This window comes from Cynocephalus volans, chromosome 11, assembly GCF_027409185.1.
Source record: "Cynocephalus volans isolate mCynVol1 chromosome 11, mCynVol1.pri, whole genome shotgun sequence".
NCBI classification, from domain to species: Eukaryota; Metazoa; Chordata; class Mammalia; order Dermoptera; family Cynocephalidae; genus Cynocephalus; species Cynocephalus volans.
Window position 1 is genome coordinate 49,511,030 of NC_084470.1, and position 21,199 is coordinate 49,532,228.

General features: G+C 47.8%; 1 protein-coding gene across 1 annotated transcript in view; it reads left to right on the forward strand.

Moving 5' to 3' along the window:
- The first annotated feature begins 8,245 nt into the window (after positions 1-8,245).
- The window catches only part of DLEC1 (DLEC1 cilia and flagella associated protein), a 69,107-nt gene continuing 56,153 nt past the window's right edge, over positions 8,246-21,199 (forward strand). Inside the window, exons 1-2 of the mRNA XM_063114593.1 lie at positions 8,246-8,647; positions 10,877-11,027. Of these exons, the coding sequence (XP_062970663.1) occupies positions 8,246-8,647; positions 10,877-11,027 (553 nt within the window). The remainder of the gene's footprint in view (positions 8,648-10,876; positions 11,028-21,199) is intronic.

The following is a 21,199-nucleotide window of genomic DNA, read 5'->3' on the forward strand; positions in this document are numbered from 1 at the left end:
CACGCCCTGCCTGTGGGCCCCTCGCCGGGGTTGGGGTGATGCTGGAAAGAACCCGGCGTCATCCCTAGAAGGCATCGCACACGATCCGACGCCCAGCCCGGCTGCTGCGTAAGGGAGCCGAGGCGTTCGGACGTCCAGTCGCAGCTCCCCGGGTGTCTGTTTTCCCTTCTGTGAAATGGGTGCACAGGCACTCATTAGGAAGTCTTTGGAGAGCCATACTGGAAATTGTCCGGAGACGGGCCCCCTCCCCTCTCGCTGGGAGGTTTCTAACCCCAAGAGTGCCTTTGGTGGAGGTTGGGGAGAAAACGGCAAGCAAGTGCAGTGAGCTCACCTTTGAGCTCTTCACACCCCAAACCCCCGCCATTTGCAGCGCAGCGGGCAAGTACCCCAGCGTCTTCTCTTCAGGTGGCCTCCCAAGAGGCTGTCTGGGCAACGGGACCGTCGTAGACGCCTCCCCCCACAAACTCTTGAGACCCAGAAATCCTCTTTATAGGGTGCCCAGAGACCCTTAGAGAAGGTCCATGGATCCCACTTCCCACCACCCCTTGGGAGAGCTGGGTTCTGCGTATGTGGGAGCCCCCAGAGGGCTTCCCAGGATGGGGGTACTAGGCCCCTCAGTGAAGCCACCCAGGCCTCCTGGGCTGATAAAGCCAATGTGAGAGTCTGGCAGAAGCTAGTTAGATCCCTCCTAGAGGAGGAGGTCTGGCTCACCTCGAACCCTCCTCTCCGGGCACAACCAGGCCTAGGTAGCCTTGAGTAAAGGATGGGAAAGAGCAAGAAGGCAGTCTTCCAGTTCTGAGGGTTGAGGCAGGGTCAGGACACTGGGGCTTTGGAGAGGCCCCTGCTCTGCATGCCCCTTCCACACAGAGGCAGCAAGTGCATCCCTGATCTTGTCAGGCCTGGTGGAGCCCTCCTTGGTTTCCCTTAACCGAGGCCACACTATGTGTTTGTTGAGGGATGAGCAAGTCCACACTGGAAGGCCTCACTCTGGACTCCCAGCCTGGGGGCAGGGAGGATGAGGGGCTCCCTTCCCTCATCCCCTCTCTCTCCTAGGCCAGGATGAACGCCCCAGGCCTGCATTCTGGGGGCCTCCTTAGGCCACAGAGCCTCCCACCTGGGCCTCTGACATCCTGGGGCTTGCAAGCCTCTCCACTCAACAAGTCAGGCCTCCTCAAGCCCAGCTCCTCTCCCCAGGCAGAGACACAATGAGATTCTGACACCGATAGTTGATGGCTTCCTCTCAGTCATCATTGTATTTATTCACAGATTCTCCCAGCTCTGAGCCCAGGCCCCAAATCAGGACATTATCTGGGACCTTCGCCTCTCTGTTTGCCCCAGATGCCCACGGTGGGGGCTGCAGCCAGGCTCTTCCTTTGCACACCCCAAACCCACCTGACACAAGCCCTCTTCTAGCCTCTGGCACAGACACAGGAGCTGAAGACTCCTCCCTGGCCGGAGTTGTTGGGCAGGATGGTCACCGCTGACTCAGAGCTGGCACATGCAACCAGGTTCTGCCAGAAATGAAGGCCCGGCCACGCCCTGCTTCCAGAAACCAGGCTGCTGCTCTGACCTGTGGGCTGAACTCACTCCAGTACTCTCCTCCCCTCCCCCGCATCTGTCCCTCCTCTCCCTACAGGCTGGGTCGCACTCTGCTCCTTCTGTGGGTGTAAGCCTGTGGGGTATGACTCTACATCTGTGTGTGGAGAGGATGGGGGGTGCAGGATGCACAGCAAGAGCTTTGTACCAAACCACAAAGTTGCTGGATTCTGCTCCCTCTGCCCTCAACTCCCAGGGCCCTCTGTGGGCCCAGCCCTGGCAGGCGCCTAAGTTACTTTCCTCAAAACGCAGCTCTCAATTACCTCTGCAAGATGCCCTGAGATCCTGGTGACTCACAGGGCTTTGTGGCAGGCTCAGTTTGCGTGCACAGAGGGGCCGCACATGCCCAAAGACTAGTTTTTTAAGGGTGGAGTTTCAGGCATCTCACCACCCCCGACCCAACTATCCCCAGTCTTTGATGTCTGTGTAAAGTGGGTATGGAGGTAGAGGACTTCTGGGATGACTGGAGACAGGTGAGAGAGACCTAGGGTTAGCCCAGTGCCTTCCTTGCCTTCCTTGAGTCACTTCCCTTGCCCCATCCACCACCACCCTCTCTGGATGCCTGGGGTGGTGGGATTATTAACCCAAGAATGCCAACATTCAGGATGGTCTGACTCCAGGTGCTTCAGGGCTGGCCCTGCCCAACCCTTCCCCCATGAAACTCAAACCTAGGCAAGCCTGGGTAGGTGAGGTGGAGGAGGTTTATTTTACCTTCTTCCTGTCTTTAGAGTCCTTGTTCCAGGGCAGCAGGGTGAGGGGCTGTTTAAATCTTTGCAGTTTCTTGCTGTGAGACTTTGAACAAATCTCTGTGCTCTACAATCAGGAGCTACAATCATCCTGAGAATCGGCAGAAATAATTGAAGTTAAGTACCTGGCACAAATAATTACCTGCTGGAGGCACACGACCTAGAATTCCTTCTTCCCACAGCCATCCCCTACCTGGTCTCCTCTACAGATCCTGGTAGCCAGAGCCCAGCCTGAGGCTCTTGATCCAAGGACATGACCCGGCTGCTTGTGAGAGCTGTAAAACCCTATCTGAGCTTCCTTTAGAGGGTCCTGGACCCAAGTCCAGATGCAACAAGAGGAAAAGAGAAAGCTGCCTGTCCCAAGGGAGCAGTTATGGCAAAGTGAGGCACCTCAGATCATGCTGGGAAGATACTCCTGATGGTGCAAGGATCCAGGATGCTATGAAGGACCACAAGGTTGCTGGGCCTATTGGTAATCCCAGGACACTATGGGATTATTTGAGGTTACTCTTCCATAATTATATTTGTGAGATTTTTATTGTGTATTCATTGGTGAACATACCTGTGATGTTTATTTCACTACGAACTAAGTTCAAACACTCACCTCAACCCCAGCCCACCCAACAGGTAGAGTGTAGTGCTTGGTTTGGGGAACAGTCAGGAGACTTGCTGTCAGACCCCTATCTTAGGGAGGAGGCATGCTTAAGGGGTGTGTGAACTGAAGAAGACACCGAAACCCCCATTTGAAAACTGTTCTTTTATTTCGCTTATTCAACAAATACTTATTGAGCACCTACTGTGTATGGGCACCATTCTAATGGCTTGGGAATCACCATGAACAAAACACATCAAAAACCTGTGCCTTCACGGAGTTTAAATTCTAAAGAAAGAAAAGAGACACTGTAATAAACATAAGAAGTGAATTGCATGGTATATTAGATGGTGATAAGGAAAAGGAAAAAAAGTAGGTGAGGGAGTTCGGGAATGGAACGGGGTTAATATTTTAAATAGGTTGGTCAGGCTGGATTTTATGGGGAAGATGGTGACATTTGAGCAAAGACTAGAGAGAAGTGAGGGAACGGGCAATTTGGAAATATCTGGGGCAAAGGTTTCCAGGTGCAGGGGAACAGGCAGTTCTAAGGCCCTGAGGCGGAAATGTGTCTGGTATGTTGGAGAACCAGTAAGGGGCAGGTGTGGCTGGAGCTGACAGAGAGTCAGGGAGTGATAATGGGAGAAGACAGAGGTCACTAACAGGGCCCAGGACCTGTTGAGCCTTGTAAGGGCTTCCACTTTTACTCTGGGAAAAATGGGGAGCACTTGGAAGGTTTCAAGCAGAGGAGGGACATAATCTGACTCATGTTTTAAGAGAATCCGTCTGGCTGTGGAAGGAGAAGTCACTGTGGAGGGACAAAGTCTGAAGTAGGGAGCCCAGTGAGGAGACTCTTGCAACAAACAATTCAGGTGGGAGTGGATGGTGGCTCAAACCTCAGTGGTAGGAGAGGAGGTGGTGAAAAAGGGTAGGATTCTGGGCACAGTTTGAAGATATAGCCCACAGGATTTACTAGTGAGGGCTGTGAGAGAAAGAGACAAGTCAAGGTGGACTCCAAGCTTTTGGTCTGGGCAACTGCAAAGATGAAGCTTCCATTAACTGAAATGGAGAAGGCTTAGGAGGAGCAGACCTTCTATTTTGGACATACGAGGGTACTTCCAAAAAGTTCATGGAAAAAAAATGGAATTAAAAGGTAATACAAATCTTTCTATGAACTTTTTGAAGACGCCTCGTATTGTTTGAGCTGCCTTCAGACATCTGAGGTAAGATGTCAAATATAAGACGGGTGCACAAGTCTGGAGTTTAGGAGGGACATGTGGGCTAGGGCTAAAATTTGGGATATGATTCAAAAACATGTTTAAAATGTCCATAAGCTCTCACATAATGCTGAAGGGAGGGTATTTTGGTATACTCTTTCTGCAGGGCAATTTGGCAACATCTCAAATACTAAAATGTACATACCCTTTGACCAAGCAATTCTATGATATTATCTCACAGAAACGTTGCAGAGCTATGCAAAGTATGCACAAATATGAACAAGGTTGCTCGTTACAGAATTAAAGTGGTAATAAAGAAAAAGTTGTCCTCCACGAGTTGCTATGGAACATAATAAGTGGGAAAAAAGCAAATGGCAGGATAATATGTATACCGTGATAATGTTATTTGTGTTCCTTAAAAATAAAAAAATGACTTCAGATATCAGTGTTTGTACAGGCAGAGAAAATAGCTGGAAGGATGCAGAAATAATCTGGGAAAAGGACTCAGAGGAGGACATTTAATTTTTATTCTTTATGTACTGTTTAAAAAATTTTTTTTACCTTGATGATGTAGAACTTTTGAAATTTAAAAGTAAAAAAAAAAAAAAAATTAAGGCCAAATATATGTGTGGGAACCCAGAGACTAAAAAACAAATAAACAAACAAAAAACCCCAAAACTGTGGTCAGCAGAACGGGTTGTCAAATGAAGAAGGCAGTTCACAAGGAATCTCCTTTGTGCTGATACCATTCCCATAGGAAGGGAGCTGGGCAGGGCTTCCAAAGGTGACCTGCCCCTTTTGTTATTGGTGCAGGGTCAGAGCCATTCATTTATTCAGTTAGTCAAAGAGCAAACAGAAATTGAATGCCAGGCACAGCAGAATCAGGGATGAATCCAGTTCATCAGGCAGAGATACTAGTGAAGAGGGACACCAGGGTGGAGATGTGAGACACACCGCAGAAAGGGAAAAGCGAGGCAAGAGAGTGTGTCAGTCGGAGAGAATGGCAGCAGCATCAGATGCTGTTGGAGGTCAAAGAAGATGAGGTCTGAGGAGTGGCCAGGGCCCCTGGAGGGACTGGAGGGCTGCTGGAGACCTTGGCCTTCACAGTGTCAGCTGAGCAGAGGTGGCTGGAGCCACAGGGTGGGAGGAGTCATGCAAAGGCAGGGGAGACCTCTCCCAGATGGGATCAGACTCCCTTTGACCTTCTCTGAACCTGTCTGCGGGCAGGATGAAGAAGTCAAAAATAATGGCAAGAATCCATCATCCTGTCCTTCCCTAGGACAGAAAAGGGGGCCAGGGAGCCTCCACAGTGGAACTGCTCCTGAAAGACAAGACCACCTAGTTTGGGCGGGCCTACCACTAACACTAGAACAATGGAGACCCCCGTCCCCCTCAGCGTCTTCCACTTCTCTTCCCATCTACAGCTCCTTCCTGAACCATTGGGGGCCTCACATACATGCGGAAAATTGGACAACTAGTCCATTTGCCCAAGCTTCCTGAACCCATCCCCCTCCCTGACAAAAGCTATCCGTTACTGAACACACCAGTCAGTCCTGGGAGGAGGGACTTAAAGAAGAGGCTTGCATAGGCCCTGGAAATGGACTCAGGATGTTTGGGCAAATACTTTTGGGGACCCAGGTACCTGGAGGGCAGGAGGCATGGAGCATATTACCTTGGCCCTACAGTGTCCTTATTTTGTGCGGGACGATGCAGCTGGAGGAGAGCCAGAGCAAGACCCTCTCCAGGACACAGTTCAGGGCAGGGGCCCTGGCTTCCCAGCTCTCAGGACAGAAAAGGCACTGGAAAGGACAGATTGAGGGGACCCAACCAAGAGAAGTGGAAGTGACCCAGATCTGTGGGTAAGCATCATGAGACTCATCTCAGGAAGTGGGTTTCAGGCTGTAAGGCAAGCAAACTCACCCTGGAGTAGAAAGAGGTGAGCTATATCACCTGTGAGCAGAAGCCATGGTGCACCAACGATGACAGTCAATTTAGCATCACACTGCTGCCCTGGACGAGTGCAATCCTCTCATCTTGGCGGATGATATAATCACACACCTGACTGCACACGCAGGATACTTGGGAGTCAATCTTGGCCCTTCTAACCTCCCATTATCTACTAGCAAGTCGTGTCAATTTTGCCTTTCAGATCTATTTCCAGTCCCTTTCCCTCACATGCATGCTCCCTTCACCTCTTTCCTGACCTCTGCAATAGTTTACTTAATGATCTCCCCGATGCCTCTTGCCTCTTCCTGTCTATTCCGAATGCATCCACAGTGACTTTAGTAAAACTTAGAGTTGACCACGACGCACTCCAGCTTCAGACTCTTGTGGCTCTCCTACTGTCCTTAGAATAAAGTCCAAATTCCCTAATGTGGCCTACAAACCCATTTATGATCTGGCCCTTGCCTACCAGTTTCATTCCTCCATCCCTTAAACTTGCTCGGTTCCACTCCTGAATTTCTTTCAGTTCCTCCCATGTGTGGCGCTCTCTCCTAGCTTCTGCACACCTGGGTCCCTCTGTACAGAATGCCCTTTTTCCTTCTCCCCTGGCTCACTCCTCTTCATTCTCTCTTTTTTTCCCACTTAAAAAAACTGAGGTATAATTTACATACAGTAAAATTCACCCTTTAGAGTGTACAGTCCTGTGAGGTTTGACAAATTTATACTGTTGTGTAACCACCATCACAAGATATACAACAGTTCCATCACCTCCAAAATTCCCTGTGCCCCTTGGTAGTCAACCCAACTCCTGATCCGTTTTGTTTTGCATTTTCTGGAATGTCCTACAAATGGAATCATTCACTATTTATGTAGCCTTTTGAAACTGGTTTCCTTACCTAACATAATGGATTTGTCTATGCCATGGTGAGTATCAGTAGTCTGAGGAATCAGTTCCTTTTTATTGCTGAGTAGTGCTCCACTATACAGATGTGCTACAACTTATTCATCCATTCACCAGGGGATAGGACACTGGAGTTTTTTCCAGTTTTGGGCAATTATGAATAAAGCCACCACAAACATGTGGTGCTTTGTGTGCACACGGTTCTCATTTCACTGGGGGAAATGCCTAGGAGGATGATTGCTGTTTATGTAACGTTATAAGAAACGGCCAAACTTTTTCCAGAGTTGCTGTACTAGTTTGTATTCCTGTTTGCAATATATGAGAATTCCAGTTGCTCCATATCCTCACCAGCTCTTGTTTGGTAGCTTTTTATATTCAAAAATTAATTTATTTTTTGCCATTCTACTAAGTGTGTAGTGGTGCAGAATTGTGGCTTTAATTCCCACTTCCCCTATGACTAATGATGTTGAGTCTATTCATTCTTTTAAATCTCTGCTTGGCTTTCACTTCTTTCAAGAAGCCACCGCTCACTCTACAGACTAAGTTCCTGTCCTCCTCTGTGGCTCTATGACAACCAACATTCATCTCCACCCTGGCCTTAACCCACTAAACTGCACTTGTTTTACCACCCACCACCCTCATCTCACACACACACACACACACACACGTACACACGCACACACGCACACATGACTGTGCGCTCCCCGAGGGCAGAAGCAGCATCTTTCTTCCTTTGTTATCTTCGGCTCCCAGCAGACCTGAAACAGAATTTTTATACAATAAATATTAAATGAGTGAGGGCCGGCCCGTGGCTCACTTGGGAGAGTGTGGTGCTGATAGCACCAAGGCCACGGGTTCAGATCACTATATAGGGATGGCCGGTTCGCTCACTTCAGAGAGCGTGGTGCTGACAACACCAAGTCAAAGGTTAAGACCCCCTTACCGGTCATCTTAAAAAAAAAAAAAATTAAATGAGTGAATGAACAATTGCTGAACAAATTAAAGAATGGATGGATGAAGGTAGTTAGGCACAAGGTTTTGCAATCACAGTGGCTTGGCTGTGTCAATTAACCCTTTCTCCATCGGTGCCTCACACTTAATAAGATCACCTTAAAAAGGCTGATCCTGAGGATGTGAATGTTTATGATGACGACACTGGTGACGCTATCCAAGGTTGGGGGGAGGGTGCGAGGCGGAAGGGGCGAGGCCGGAAGCTGAAATGCGGCCAAGAGTTAGCGGCGTCTCAGTTGCCATGGAGACCAGGAGCCCCGAAGAGCGGAGGTCGGTAGAGTCCGAGAGCTACGAGCTCCCGGGGACAGCGTGGACGCCAAGCTCGCGTCCGGCCGGGTCCAGCCAGCCCCACAGGAAGTCTTCCGTGCGGTACTCTCTCGCCTACTCCGAGGACTTCCACTACAGCTTGGCGACCCAGCCCCGCCGCCGCACGCAGCTGGCGGTCGCGCCGCAGCCCGAGCCGCGGCTGCTGCGTCTGCGCCCCTCCTCTCTGCGCACACAAGACATCTCGCACTTGCTCACCGGCGTCTTCCGCAACTTGTACACGGCCGAGGTGATCGGCGAGGACGTGGGCGCGAGCTTGGTCAAGGCCCGCGGCAGCGAGGATGTGCGCCACGAAAAGTTCGTGGACGAGCTGCAGCAGGTAACGCGGCTCCGGCGCCCCGCGCGGGACCGGGCGCTCACGTGTCAGCCCTGAGGGGGCCAGGCACTGTTCCCGGCACTGGGGATGCAGCTGGGAAAGAGCAGACCAGGTCCGTGCCGCAGTGGGTCCGACATTCCAGTGGAAGGACACTCATATCTATTACACACACGTATGCAGATACACACATACTACACATATAGGGCGTATATCTGTAGCGCCTATCTATATTTCTGTGTACACGTACACACATTATATATTGCATATATAAATGCAACGACTGGTGTAGACAGCCGAATAGTTGTTCCCTGGAGATGATAAAGTCAAAAGTCACTCCCCTTTGGGGTACCCTTGTATCCCAAACAACAATCTTGACTGAGGCGTTCATGCCCAGATTTTAGGACGCATGCCTAGTCTCTGAAACAACGACTCTGCTTGCTCATCTCTGCAAGCAGGGAACCAGCTGACTGGTCCTCTGTGCTCTCTGCCGCTGCTGACCACACTACTGAGGTCTTGAGGGCACTCCTCTCACCCCACACCCTTACCCCGGTGTGCTTCCCGCCTCTCAGATCTTTCTGTTTCTTCACTCCATTCTGTCCATCCTGTACCTGCCCCTTAAGCGACGTGCATCCCACCCGCAGCTCCATTCATTCTTTCATTCAACACGTTTATTGTGTTTACTATGTGCCATGCTCTGTTCCGGACAGTGGGGATTCAGCCATGAATAAAACGCGTGCTCCCACACATGCTCATAGGCCACACAACCTGTCTTCTATAACCTACAATCTAACTGATAGATTTAAACAATGATAGACATTACCAAAATGAGTACAGAATAGGTGAGAGGCTGATGGGACTAGCCTCATCCCCTCCATGGATTATATAGGCTTCCTGAAATCCAGCCAGGACTCCTGGACAGGACCCCCTGCTCTGTTCTTCCTGGCCACCACATTCACTCTGCTAAGACTTTGGCCAACCCATGACAGAACTTGCCTTTGAACTTCTGACTCATCTCTGTCATTCACATGAGCCAGACTGTGTGGAGCATTAAAGCTATAAACCAGTCACCCAGTTCATTAGATTCTATCTCCTTAATATCGCTCCCACGAGTGGCCACTATACCAGGGTCTGAGCTGACAGAGTGGTCCCTTTAACAAATAAAAAGCTTTAAATTTTTCTGAAGATAAGAGTAATACATGTTCATTGTAATAATTTCCGGATCCTGAAAAGTTTAAAAAGTGATCCTATAGAAATACAACTATGCAAAGATAGGTTGAATTTATAAATTATGATATATTCACACTATGGAATACTATGAAGTTGTTAAAAAGAATGAATTACACTATATATATATTGCAGACATAGACAGCTGCCTTCCATTTATTGATTTAGCAAAAAAGTCATAGAACAATGTTAGGATAATTTTATTTTTTAATAATATATATGCATAAAAAAGCTGAAGTTTTATATCAAAATGTTAATAGTGCTCTTGGGGGGGGATTTACCTTTTTCTTTGCATAGTCTATATTGTCTGAACTTCTGCAATGCACATGAATTAATTTTGTAATTACAAAAAAATAAACTTTGAAAAGAGCAGGCATCTGTTATTCCACCTCTGTGATGTTTCTGTTATTATACCAATTTTTCTTTCTCTTTCCTTTATCCTCTTCTTTGCTTTTCTTCTTATTTGTCTCTGGATTTCAACGCCATATGACTGTCTGTGCAGGACAAGAATTCTTTGAGAGAAGCATTGAGAGAAGCAGTAATCACCATCCAGTACTACTGTCTGTCCTGATCTGAATTCTCCCCCAAACAACCTTGTTGGCTGCTGATCTTCCCCAGGCCACTCTGAAGGGGCTGACAGCTGGAGGCTGTCTGGTGACTACATGCCCTGTAGCTAGGGAGGAAGTTCTTCCTTGAACAGGGGTCTGGGTGGAACCACAGGTAGTGTGCCAACTCGTATTTGGTATTTCACAGTTTGGATGGCAGCCCTCTTTACTGTGAAACCAGGAGACAGGCTACGAAGCTTTCTCTGTTACTGACCTTACTATGAAACCTTTAAGTCATCTCCCTTATGGGTCTCGGTTTTCACATCTTTTTGTTGGACAAGATGGACATGATAGTTTTCTAGCCATTCTTCTGCTCTTCACTGTAAGCCTTTATGCTGGGGTGGGGCTGAGTAAAGCATGTAATCTCACCATATTTCTGTGCATTTGACCATCCACTTGCCAGATTCGGGAGCTCTATAAGCAGCGGCTGGATGAGGTTGAAATGTTGGAGAGACATATCACTCAGGCCCGCGCACGCGCCCTTGCAGAAAAGGAGCGGACCATGAACCAGGCCAGAGTACAAGTCAAAGAGGTCCTCGTCAAGTTGCCTCCAGGTGTGTATAAAGAACTCCCATATGCCAGCCCTGGATTCCCCAGCTGTTGATATTTTACTGCATTCGCTCCATTGCCCACTCTCTGGTCTGTTTTCTAAACATTCAGAGAGCAAGTTGCTGACATGATGTTTCATTGCTTCAAAACACTCCAGTGTGCATGTCTCCAAAACAAACCTCCTGGTTTGCATTGGTGCAACACTAACCTCCTACCCAGAGGCCCCATTCAGATTTCACCAGCTGTCCCAATGTGGTTCTTTCTCCTCTCTGGCCCAGGATCCTGTCCAGGAAGTCATGTCACATGTAATTGTTACATCTCTTTTTTAGACTCCTTCATTTGGAACAAGTCCTTGATCTTTTCTTGTCTTTCATGCTCTCAATGGCCTTGACAGGCCTTTCTCTCTGGTTCTGTCTGATGTTTCCCCATGATCAGGCTCAGGCCATGCCTTCTGGGCAGCAAACACCACATAAATTATGCTGCATTTGTCTTAATGTGGCACATTAGGAGGCACAGGTGATGCTAATCTCCATCACCTAGGCAGGTTGGTATCTGTCAGGGTTCTGCACATTAAATTCTCTAAATTGATTTATAATTGATTAGTATCTTGTTGAGAAGTATTCGCAGATTACACCAATATCTTATTTCTCATTAAAGCTCCATCACCAAACCACTAGGATTCACTGAAAACTCTTTTTTTAAAATTGACTACGTGTATGGTGATATTTTCTTTAATCAATTTATTTGTTGAAGAAGTTGGTGTGTTTTTCCCATGGCTTGTCCATAGTTTGGATTTTACTGATTTCAGCATTGTGGTGTCATTTAACCTGTTCTTATGACCCCTGTGTTTCCTGTAAATCAGTAATTAGTTCTAGAGACTTTATGAGGTTTAGGTTCAATGTTGGTGGCGGGGACAGTGGTGACCACTCATAGGTGGTGCTGTGCGCTTCCTTCAAGAGGTACATGATATTTAGTTGTCTCTTTTTTTGTGATGCTGGCAGCCTTTTTATTTTATTAGAGTTAGAAATTATAATGAAATGCTAATGGTGATGATAATTCCATCATTCCTTTTTTACGTGTCAGCTGAAATACATAAAGAGAAACTTTTCAGCAACTGTTTTGATTACCCCAAGGAATGGGCAGGATTAATTCTTTCACTTTATTTACCAGTCTTTAAAATAATGAATTGGTTCCCCTAGCATCTTCCAAACGTGACTAATGAGGTTGTTTGTTTGGTTGTTTTAGGATTATTATGAACTCATGGATTTCATAACTATAACTATATTTATTATCTTTAGTGATGCTCAAATTGTGCCATTTTTGGCCAGTGAGAGCCTTTTCAGGTTGACTCCTGACACTTTTGATAGTTAATCGTCTTTGGTAACTTCCTTGCTTTCTGGAATGGTGAGATGTTCCAAGCTCATCTGGTGTATTTCTAGCCCCAGAGCTAGAATCAGCCATTTCTTCAAGAAGCCCTGGTTCCTTTTATCCCCCACCCACCCACACCCACAAAGACTTTGATCTAAACCACCATTTTCTAGTGCAATAGGCAGAAACGGCAGTGCGTTTAGGGTTGAGAGACCTGTCACATCTGTGGCCTAGAGGGTTGGATCAGGAGGGAGAGAAAAGTGGAAGATAGGGTGCTTTAGAAAGGCATTTACCCTGCTGGGGACCAGATGCTGTGTAAGACCTATGCATAGGTTACCCCACTGAATCCTTCCAACAACACAGTGAGGTAGGATTTTTTTCTCTATTCTACGGGTTCAGTAACTAAACTTAGATCAAATCACTTCCCCAAGGACTTGCAGCTCAGAAGGGGTGGGACCTAGATTTGAACTTGGGTGTGTCTGCTATCAAAGCCTATCTCTTTCTTCTGTCAGGAGGAGGGGGAAGGATTGTTGACCAAGCACAGTGTCCAGTGTTGCAGGGGCATTGTTGAACACTCAGTTGTAGAGTCCATCTCTCTTCCTGTTTCCCCTGCACCACAGCAGAGTGTAGCTGCCACCTCCCTCAACTGTGGCCCTTTGAGCATCAGATAATGTGCATTTGGGCAGAGATTATCGATGGCAGATTCCCAGAAGGCTTTAATGGTTGCCTGATGTCCCCTGAGCCATGGGAGTCAGATGCTGTCCCTGTCTTTGGTGAGATTTTCTTGGGAGGCTAGATGCCAGGGGAGATTGAATAATTAACTGTTTGTTTTTTTTTAATGAAACTGAAATAAAACATTGAGAACTGGGAGACAAACATTGAAAGAAAGTGAGCCGAAACACTGGGTACCAATCAAGCTTTATTAAAGAAAAAGAATCTGCTGGGCTGCATTCAAAATGGAGAGCAGCAACCAGCGTCAGGGTGGGAGAGCTTATATAGGCTGTAAGAAAGGCTGATGTAATCAGGGAGGGGTTTGGTGCTGGTGTGGAGGAGTTTCTGTTTCTCAGAAACCATGAGGTTTCTTGTAAGGGAAAGGCTGGTGGCCATTTTGTGCTGAGTGTGTGTAAAATGGCGCCGGTCACATCCAAGATGGCACTGGTCATGTCCAAGATCTATCATTCCTGCCTTTTAAGTATAGGGAGAAGGGAAAAGGGGTGAAGGTCTCATTCTTCTGAAGCTACTTCCTGCTGGAGATGGGAGAAGATATGAAAAAAATAAACAATTACGTTGTGGGGTATTGGTTTTGTGTGTGGAGGCTGTATTCTTCTGGGGAAGAGTTGACAGTTCTCAGGGGCTGATATCCTCCTCCCAGGAACAATTTGGCAACCTTTTGGTTGGTGAAATTTCTCTAATTTCCTGTAAGAAATTAGAGAAACACCAAGAGAGGCAGGGACCAAGAAGGATAAGTCCCATCATGGTCAGGGGACTGACGTGTTTTGTCCTGAAGTCCTCCCCCATCGCTATAGTCTAGGTGAGTGGTTTGGGCGATGCAGAAATGTTTTTGTCAGGAGGCACTGGACTCCAGCAGAATCCCCTTTGGAAAGAGCTATCTAGTAGTTTTTACTCCCATAAGAACATGATGTGGCCGTTGTCTGGTCATAGCATGTTGTTGGAACGTATGTCAGGGATGTGAATGTGTCCTGTAGGGTTCCCCTGAAGATTCTGGGTGGCTGACCCGGGAGGTTGGAAAGTGTCTTTCCACCCACCATGACCTTGGTTATATATTGTGAACAGGGTGTGACATATGTCACTGTTAGGAAAAGAAGCAAGAGGGAGAGAAAAGGCAAGTGTTCAGGGGCTGAGAGGTTGAGAGGGTGCATAGAGGAAAAAGAAGTAGAGGGTAACCTCGTCGGGGGTGTAATCACAGAGGGCGCCCTGCCAGGCTAATTCAGTTACCCACTCAAGGATGTCTTCGACAGGAGGTGGCGGGTTGGGACCAGTCTTAGAGCAGCTCTTGTGTGAAGGACGTGAAGCTGGTCTGCAAGAGTGAGAGGATAATCGCCGGGGGAAAGATCATCCTTCCTCTGGGATTGTGGGAAGAGTGGAGGTCCTGGAGATTTTCAATTTTGTGGGTCCTAAAATGGACAAAGTGTAAGGAGATGTTGGGTTGGGGGTTGAGCAAAGGGACCCGTCTGGCTTGGTGTTAGCAGATTCTTTGGGTAAAGTCTCAGATGCTAGTTTTACCAAAGATAAGTGACACCAAGGGGCCTTTCCTAGTACCTTTACTGCCGTGGGGGTGGTGTGAAGTACTGTATAAGGCCCTTCCCAACATGGTGAGAGAGGCTTTGGGATTCAGGTTTTAATATACACTTGCTGTCCCTGGCTCAGTTTATAGTCTGAGGGGGTGGTGGGGAAAGGATGAGGTAATGGAAGGTTGGCCTGTTCCCGAAGAAGATCCCTAATGAGCGAAAGAGTAGGGAGATACTGACCTGAAGGCGATGAGCTGGAAGGGAGAGGTGTGAGAGTGAAGGGTCTGCCATATATAAGTTCAAAGGGGCTGAGGCCAGTGGGCTTGTGGGGGTCAGCCCATAGGCGAGTGAGTGACAGGTGGGTAGGCCAAGACGAGGGATGATTTCCGAGGTGAGAGCATGCGTTACTGCTGTAGCATCCTCTGAAGTCAGGGAAAAGCCTCAACCCAACCTAAAAAGGTATCTACTAAAGCTAGAAGATAGCATGTCCTTTTGTGGGGAGGCATGTGAGTAAAGTCAATTTGTCCATCCTGGCCAGGAGTGTACCCTCTGGCCTGGTGAGTGGGAAAGGACCAAACTTGGAGGCCACCTTGATTGGAGCAACAAGTGCACAAAGGACAATTTTGAGTGACTTGTTTGACTAACTGGGCCATGTGGGGAGAGTAATATAAGGGCTGAAGAAGGCGTAGTAGGGCTTCATAGCCTATATGAACTGGATTATGGAAATCTAAAAGGACTTGCTCAGTTTGTGTGGTAGGGAGGACATAGTGACTGGAGAGAGTATACCAGTTGTCCTTCCTCTGTGCTACCAAATGTTGGAGCTGTTGTATTTCCTGAGGTGTGTATTAGGGTAAGGGCATAGGGGCCATGAGAAGGACCTGAGTTGGAGAGGAAGAGTAAGGGCCTGGTGATTGAGCAGCCTGTTTTGCAGTTAGATCTGCCAGTTTGTTTCCCTGGGCTATGGGGCCATTGGAGGTTTGGTGTTCTCTGCAGTGTACAACCCAACCTCCTTTGGGAGTTGTGCAGCCTCAAGAAGTACCTTGATAAGATATCTGTTTTTTATGGGCCCTCCCTGAGTGGTCATGTAGCCTCTCTCCTTCCTTGTGGTTGCACAGGAGTGTAGGATGTGATGAGCATAGTTAGAGTCAGTGTATATTTTGACTCATTTGTTACCTGCCAGAGTGAGAGCACAGGTGAGGGAAATTAATTCTACCTGCTGGGAAGTGGTGTTGGGGAGAGTTGTGCAGCCTCAATAGTTTGTGTTAGATTTACTATGGCATAACCCGCCTGGGGGTGGGCGTGGAGGTGGCACTCCCATTTATGAACCATGTATGTTGGGGCTGTGTAATGGGATGCGGGGAGATGTGTGGAAAGGTATTGAGAAAGAGGTCTAAAGCCTCCCTGCAATTATGTTCTAAGGGTTGTGAGTGTTTTGAGAAGAGAGTGGCTGGATTTAGGGGAGGGCAAGGTTTGAAGGAAAACTGGGAATTCTCAATGAAAGTAAGGTAAATAAGTTGTAGGTGGGAAGGGGAGAGAATTGCCATGGCCTTATGGCTGAGAAGGTCTTGACTGTTGTCCAAAAGTTAGTTTAGAGCTTTTTTGCATTAAAAGGGTGGCTGCTGCCTAAGCCCGTAAACAGGGGGCCCATCCCCAGGCTGTGGTGTCTATTTGTTTAGAGAGGTATGTAACCAGGGAGAAAATATCTCCTGCCTCTTGTCCCAAAACCCCGACTGCCAATCCTTGGGTTTTGGTGATGTATAGGATAAAATATGAGATAGGTTTGGGAGGGATAGAGCTGGGGCTGCGAGGAGAGTGGCTTTTAATCACTGGAAGGGAGAATGAATGGGCTTTGTGGGATCTAAGGGAATGGCAGGATCCCCTTTGGCTGCCTCATAAAGTGGTTTTGCTAGCAGCCAAAGTTAGGAATCCATAGGCGAAGATACCCTGCAAGCCCCAAGACAGAAAGGATTTCACCCTATGTGGTAGGAGTAGGGAGTTCAGAAATTAGACTCTTGTGATCCACTGTTATTTCTCTGCTGTTGGGGGTGGGTGGACTCCCAAGTAGGTGACTGAAGGGGAAGAAATTTGGGCCTTGCTCGGGGACACTTGCAGTCCCCCAGAGGCCAGGAAATTAGGGAGAGCAACAGCATGGGCCTGTGAATCCTCATAGGAGGGGCTACAAAGGAGGAGGTCATCCATGTGTTGTATTAAAGTGCTAGAGGTTGGAGGAAGTTCAGATAAGTCTTGAGCTATGGCCTGGCCAAAGAAGAGGGGGCTATCCCAAAACCCCTGAGGTAGTACTGTCCAGGTGAGTTGTTGGGAACAACGCGTATCAGGATCATTCCTAGTGAAGGCGAGCAGGTTTTGACAGAAAGGGTGTAAGGGGATAGGAAAAAAGGCATCTTCTAGGTCAAGTACAGAGAAGAAATGGGTTGTTGTTGGGATTGTGGATAGAAGAGTATAGGGGTTAGAAACAATTGGGGTTATGGGTAAAATGGCTGCATTAATGGCCCTGAGGTCTTGAGCTAAATAGTATGAGCCATTAGGCTTTATAACCAGAAGGATGGGTGTATTAAAAGGCAAGTGGTTAGGCTATAAGAGATGAGAAGAAAGGAGTTTGTGTATGATGGGTTTTAAGCCTATCAGGTGTTTGTTAGCGATGGTGTATTGTGGGACATTAGGGAACAAAGAGAAGTTCTGCATCTTAACAAGTATAGGGGAATGGTGTGTAGCAATGGAGGAAGAAGTGTCCCATACTATGGGATTAACCTTGTCTGAGGGGAAGGGGAAGGTGGAGGCCTCAGGGACCAGGTCAGGGGCCGCCTGTGTTATAGCTGGAGTTAAAGGGTTTAGGGTAAGGCTAGCTTTGAATTTGGAAAGAATGTCCTGTCCCTGTAAGGGGGCTGGGCATTGAGGCATTATTAAGAATTTGTGTATGAATTGGATGTGATGTAGGACACAGGAAAGGAGTTGAGTGATCCGTGGGCGGTATTCTGATCCCGTGACTCCTACTACTGTGATAGAGGATGGGGTTGTTGGTCCTGCATATTCAGGAAGGGTAGAGTAAGTGGCTCCTATATTGATGACAAAAGAGATCGGCTTACCTGCTACAAGGAAAGTTACCCTGGGTTCATGCATGGTGATCTCCATGGGGACCTCGGGCCCTGGGCATCGTCAGTCCTCCCCTTGGGTGAATCCAAGAAGTTCCAGTAAGGATGGCCATGAAGCCAAAGGCTGTCGGTTGGAGACTGGGCCACTCCCTCTCTGGAGAGTGGAACAGTCAACCCCCCAGTGACCTGGCTATTTGCAGTGAGGACAGGGCCTGGGAGGAGGCCTGGAGTTAGGACAGGCCCATACCCAGTGGCCTGGTTGACTGCATTTGAAGCAGTTCCCAGGTGGATTGTTCCTAGAGGCAGCCAGCTTTGGACTATGTGATCCCCTGATGGCATTAGCCAGGAGCTGATATTTGGCCTAATCTCTTTGGTATCGATCCTTCTTCTCCTCCTCCTCCCTATTGTTAAAAACCTTGAAAGTTGCATTGAGGAGGTCTCATTGGGTCATATTTGCATCATCTTCAAGTTTTTTTAGTTTTTTTCAAATGTCAGGGGCTGATTGAGTAATGAAATGAGAGTGTAAGAGGGCCATGCCTGCAGGGGAGTTTGGGTCTATGCATTTGTATTTATGTAAAGCCTCAGAGAGGCAGGTTAGGAACTCACTGAGATTTTCGGTGGATCTCTGTGTGATTTCTCTAAGCTTGTCATAATTGACTGACTTGTGAGTAGCCTTTTGGAGGCCGTAAATCAAGTGTGTGATCATATTATCCCTGAGATCCCAGTCCCCGTGGCTGGCCTGGTAGTCCCAATTTGGGTCTGTGTGAGGGATGGCAATGGCTCCCATAGGCCGCCTATTATTTTGGGCATATAACTTATCTGCCTGTTGGGCCATTATCCAGACCTGTTCTCTGTCCTCAGGGGACAAGGTAGAAGTGAGAATCATGAAAACATCATGCCAGGTGAGATCATAAGACTGGGTGAGATATCTGAATTCCTTAAGATATGTGTCCAGGTCGGGCTGGAAAGATCCCAGTCATTTTTTGATTTGGGAGAGATCAGAAAGAGAAAAGGGGATATGGACCTGGACAATTCCCTTCATCCCTGCCACTTCACGGAGGGGGTATAAAGGAGCCGGAGCTGAGGCAGGGTTGTCACCTGATGAAGGGGGAGAAGGAGGAGGGTTGGGTGGCTGAGGATGAGCATCTTGAGACCAGGTATGGGGAAGAGAGGGAAAAGGTGGAGGGGCTGGTGAAGGATCTGGAGCGTAAGGAGGTGGTCAGGGAGAATGGTCTGATGGATCAAAAGATTGATCCGAGTCTGGAAGGGGAGGTCAGGCATGAGCTAGGAGAATTTGAGACATAGGACAGTTTTGACAGGGAGAAGGACTGGATTGGAGATAGAAGAAGGCTTGAACATAAGGAATTTCTCTGGCTTTGCTGCTTTGGTGACAAAAATTGTCTAGGTCTCTGAGAGTATACAAATTGAAAGTGCCATTTTCTGGCCACTGGGATCCATTGTCTAGGTTGCATTTAAGCCAAACCTGATTGCAGAAGAAAATGAGGCATTTGGGTTTAATGTCTCCCTGGAGGCCAAGAAGTTGTAAATTGGCCAGGAGACAGCCTAGGGGTGTAGAGCATGGAGGTTTGGATTGTGAGGATCCCATTTAGAGGGTGAGAAAGGAGATGATCAGCCCCAGTAGAAGAAGTGTAACACCAAGGAGCATCCTTGTTGGTGTGCGCCTTCTTTTCAAGAGAGGAGCCACTGACCAGCTAGAGGAGTGTCCTCCAATAGCTGAGGGGCATGAGAGGGGGTTCCCTCAGCCAGGCACCTGGTCTTCGGGAAGTAGACAGTAGTCATAGAAAGTAGTTGGGGAATCCATAGAAGTAGGACAGACCCACTGACTCACCTTGAATTGAGGCTAATGTTGGATGTGTTGGTCTAAAATGGCAAAAGGAGAGAGTCCCAGAGGTACCTGGTTCGGCAAGTCTGAGAAGGGTGGCCAGGGGGCCAATCAACCCAAGAGAGGGGATCGTCTGAAGGTCCCAGCCAGGACGCTTTTTGGGTTTCAGCACCAAAATGAAAGAAAGTGAACCAAAACACTGGTTACCAATCAAGCTTTATTAAAGGAAAAGAATCTGTTGGGAAAATCTAAAGGAAAAGATGCAGCAACCGGCATCAGGGTGGGAGGGTTTATATAGGCTGTAAGAAAGGCTGACGTAATCAGGGAGGGGTTTGGTGGGTGTGGAAGAGTTTCTGTTTCTCAGAAACCATGAGGTTTCTCGTAAGGGAAAGGCTGGTGGCCATTTTGTGCTGAGTGTGTGTAAAATGGCGCCGGTCAAATCCAAGATGGTGCTGATTACTTCCAAGATCAATCAAACATCAGTCGAGAGTTTTACAATGACATTCATTTTACTTATTACCAAAATAATCAGACATTATCTGCCCTGGTTTCTAGGGCTTCTGCTGGTAATGTGTCTTTCTCTTATTTCAGAAGTGGCAGAAGTAGAGACCATAATTCCTGCTTCTCAGGGCAGGGTGAGGTGACCCAAAAACCTTTTTTATAACTTAAATAAGTGAGGGTGAGGTCATTCCTCTAAAGCTTTTCTTATTTGAGGCACAGAAGCAAACTTTTACTGTTTGCTAATACAAGGTAGAAAATGGGTGCATTCTCCAGACAGAGGGGTAAAGATCAGAATTCTGCAGAACGTCTTGTGCTTTCATCCCCATCCCTTGCTGGTAACTTGCCCACCTTATCTTTTGGAGGATGGAACAGCCAGTCCCTTGCTGAGCCATGCTCAGGAGCTGTGGGGTCAGTGTAGGAAGCTCACCCTTCCCAGATGGAGGAAGATGTTCACAAGGCCAGTGCAGGGTTTCCAGGGCTTACCTGGTAGGTATATGGCCAGGCCTGACATGGACAGAAACTTTCCAAAGATCTGGCAAAGAAACTGCCACCCGCTCCTACGGGCACAGCACCCAACCACCCACACCCTGGGGGAGGAATGTGGAGAGAACAGTATCAGAAGAGAGAAGAAACAACTCCTGTCACATGGCCTTTGCCCTTTGTATGGAAGTCTTCTGTTACCTTTTGATATTTCAAATAGGCCATCACCAAAGTCCTTGGGAACTGGGCTAGATTGTGTCAACTTAGCTTTGATGCCACTCCCTGCTGAGGTCACCATTGCCAAGAAGAGGCCAGGGGCTACATTTCTCAGAATGCACCTCTTCCTGGGGTTCCAGGATAGGTCAGCTGATGAAAGGCCCTTGGTGGGTTTCGGAAGGAGAGGCCATTGTTCTCAAGAAGCAGTAACAGGCAGACGATTGAGTGGCTGTGAATTTCAAAGCAACTTCCAGATAACTTCTTGAGAAACACCTGCTTCAGTGCTGCTGGCTGAAGTTGTCAATCATGGCTTTTCCCCCTCAGTCTGTAATCCCCCATGTTAAACCCTTTATATTTGATATACAAAGGGTGGTTTCTGTTTTCCTGATTGAACCCTGACTATTGGAGTA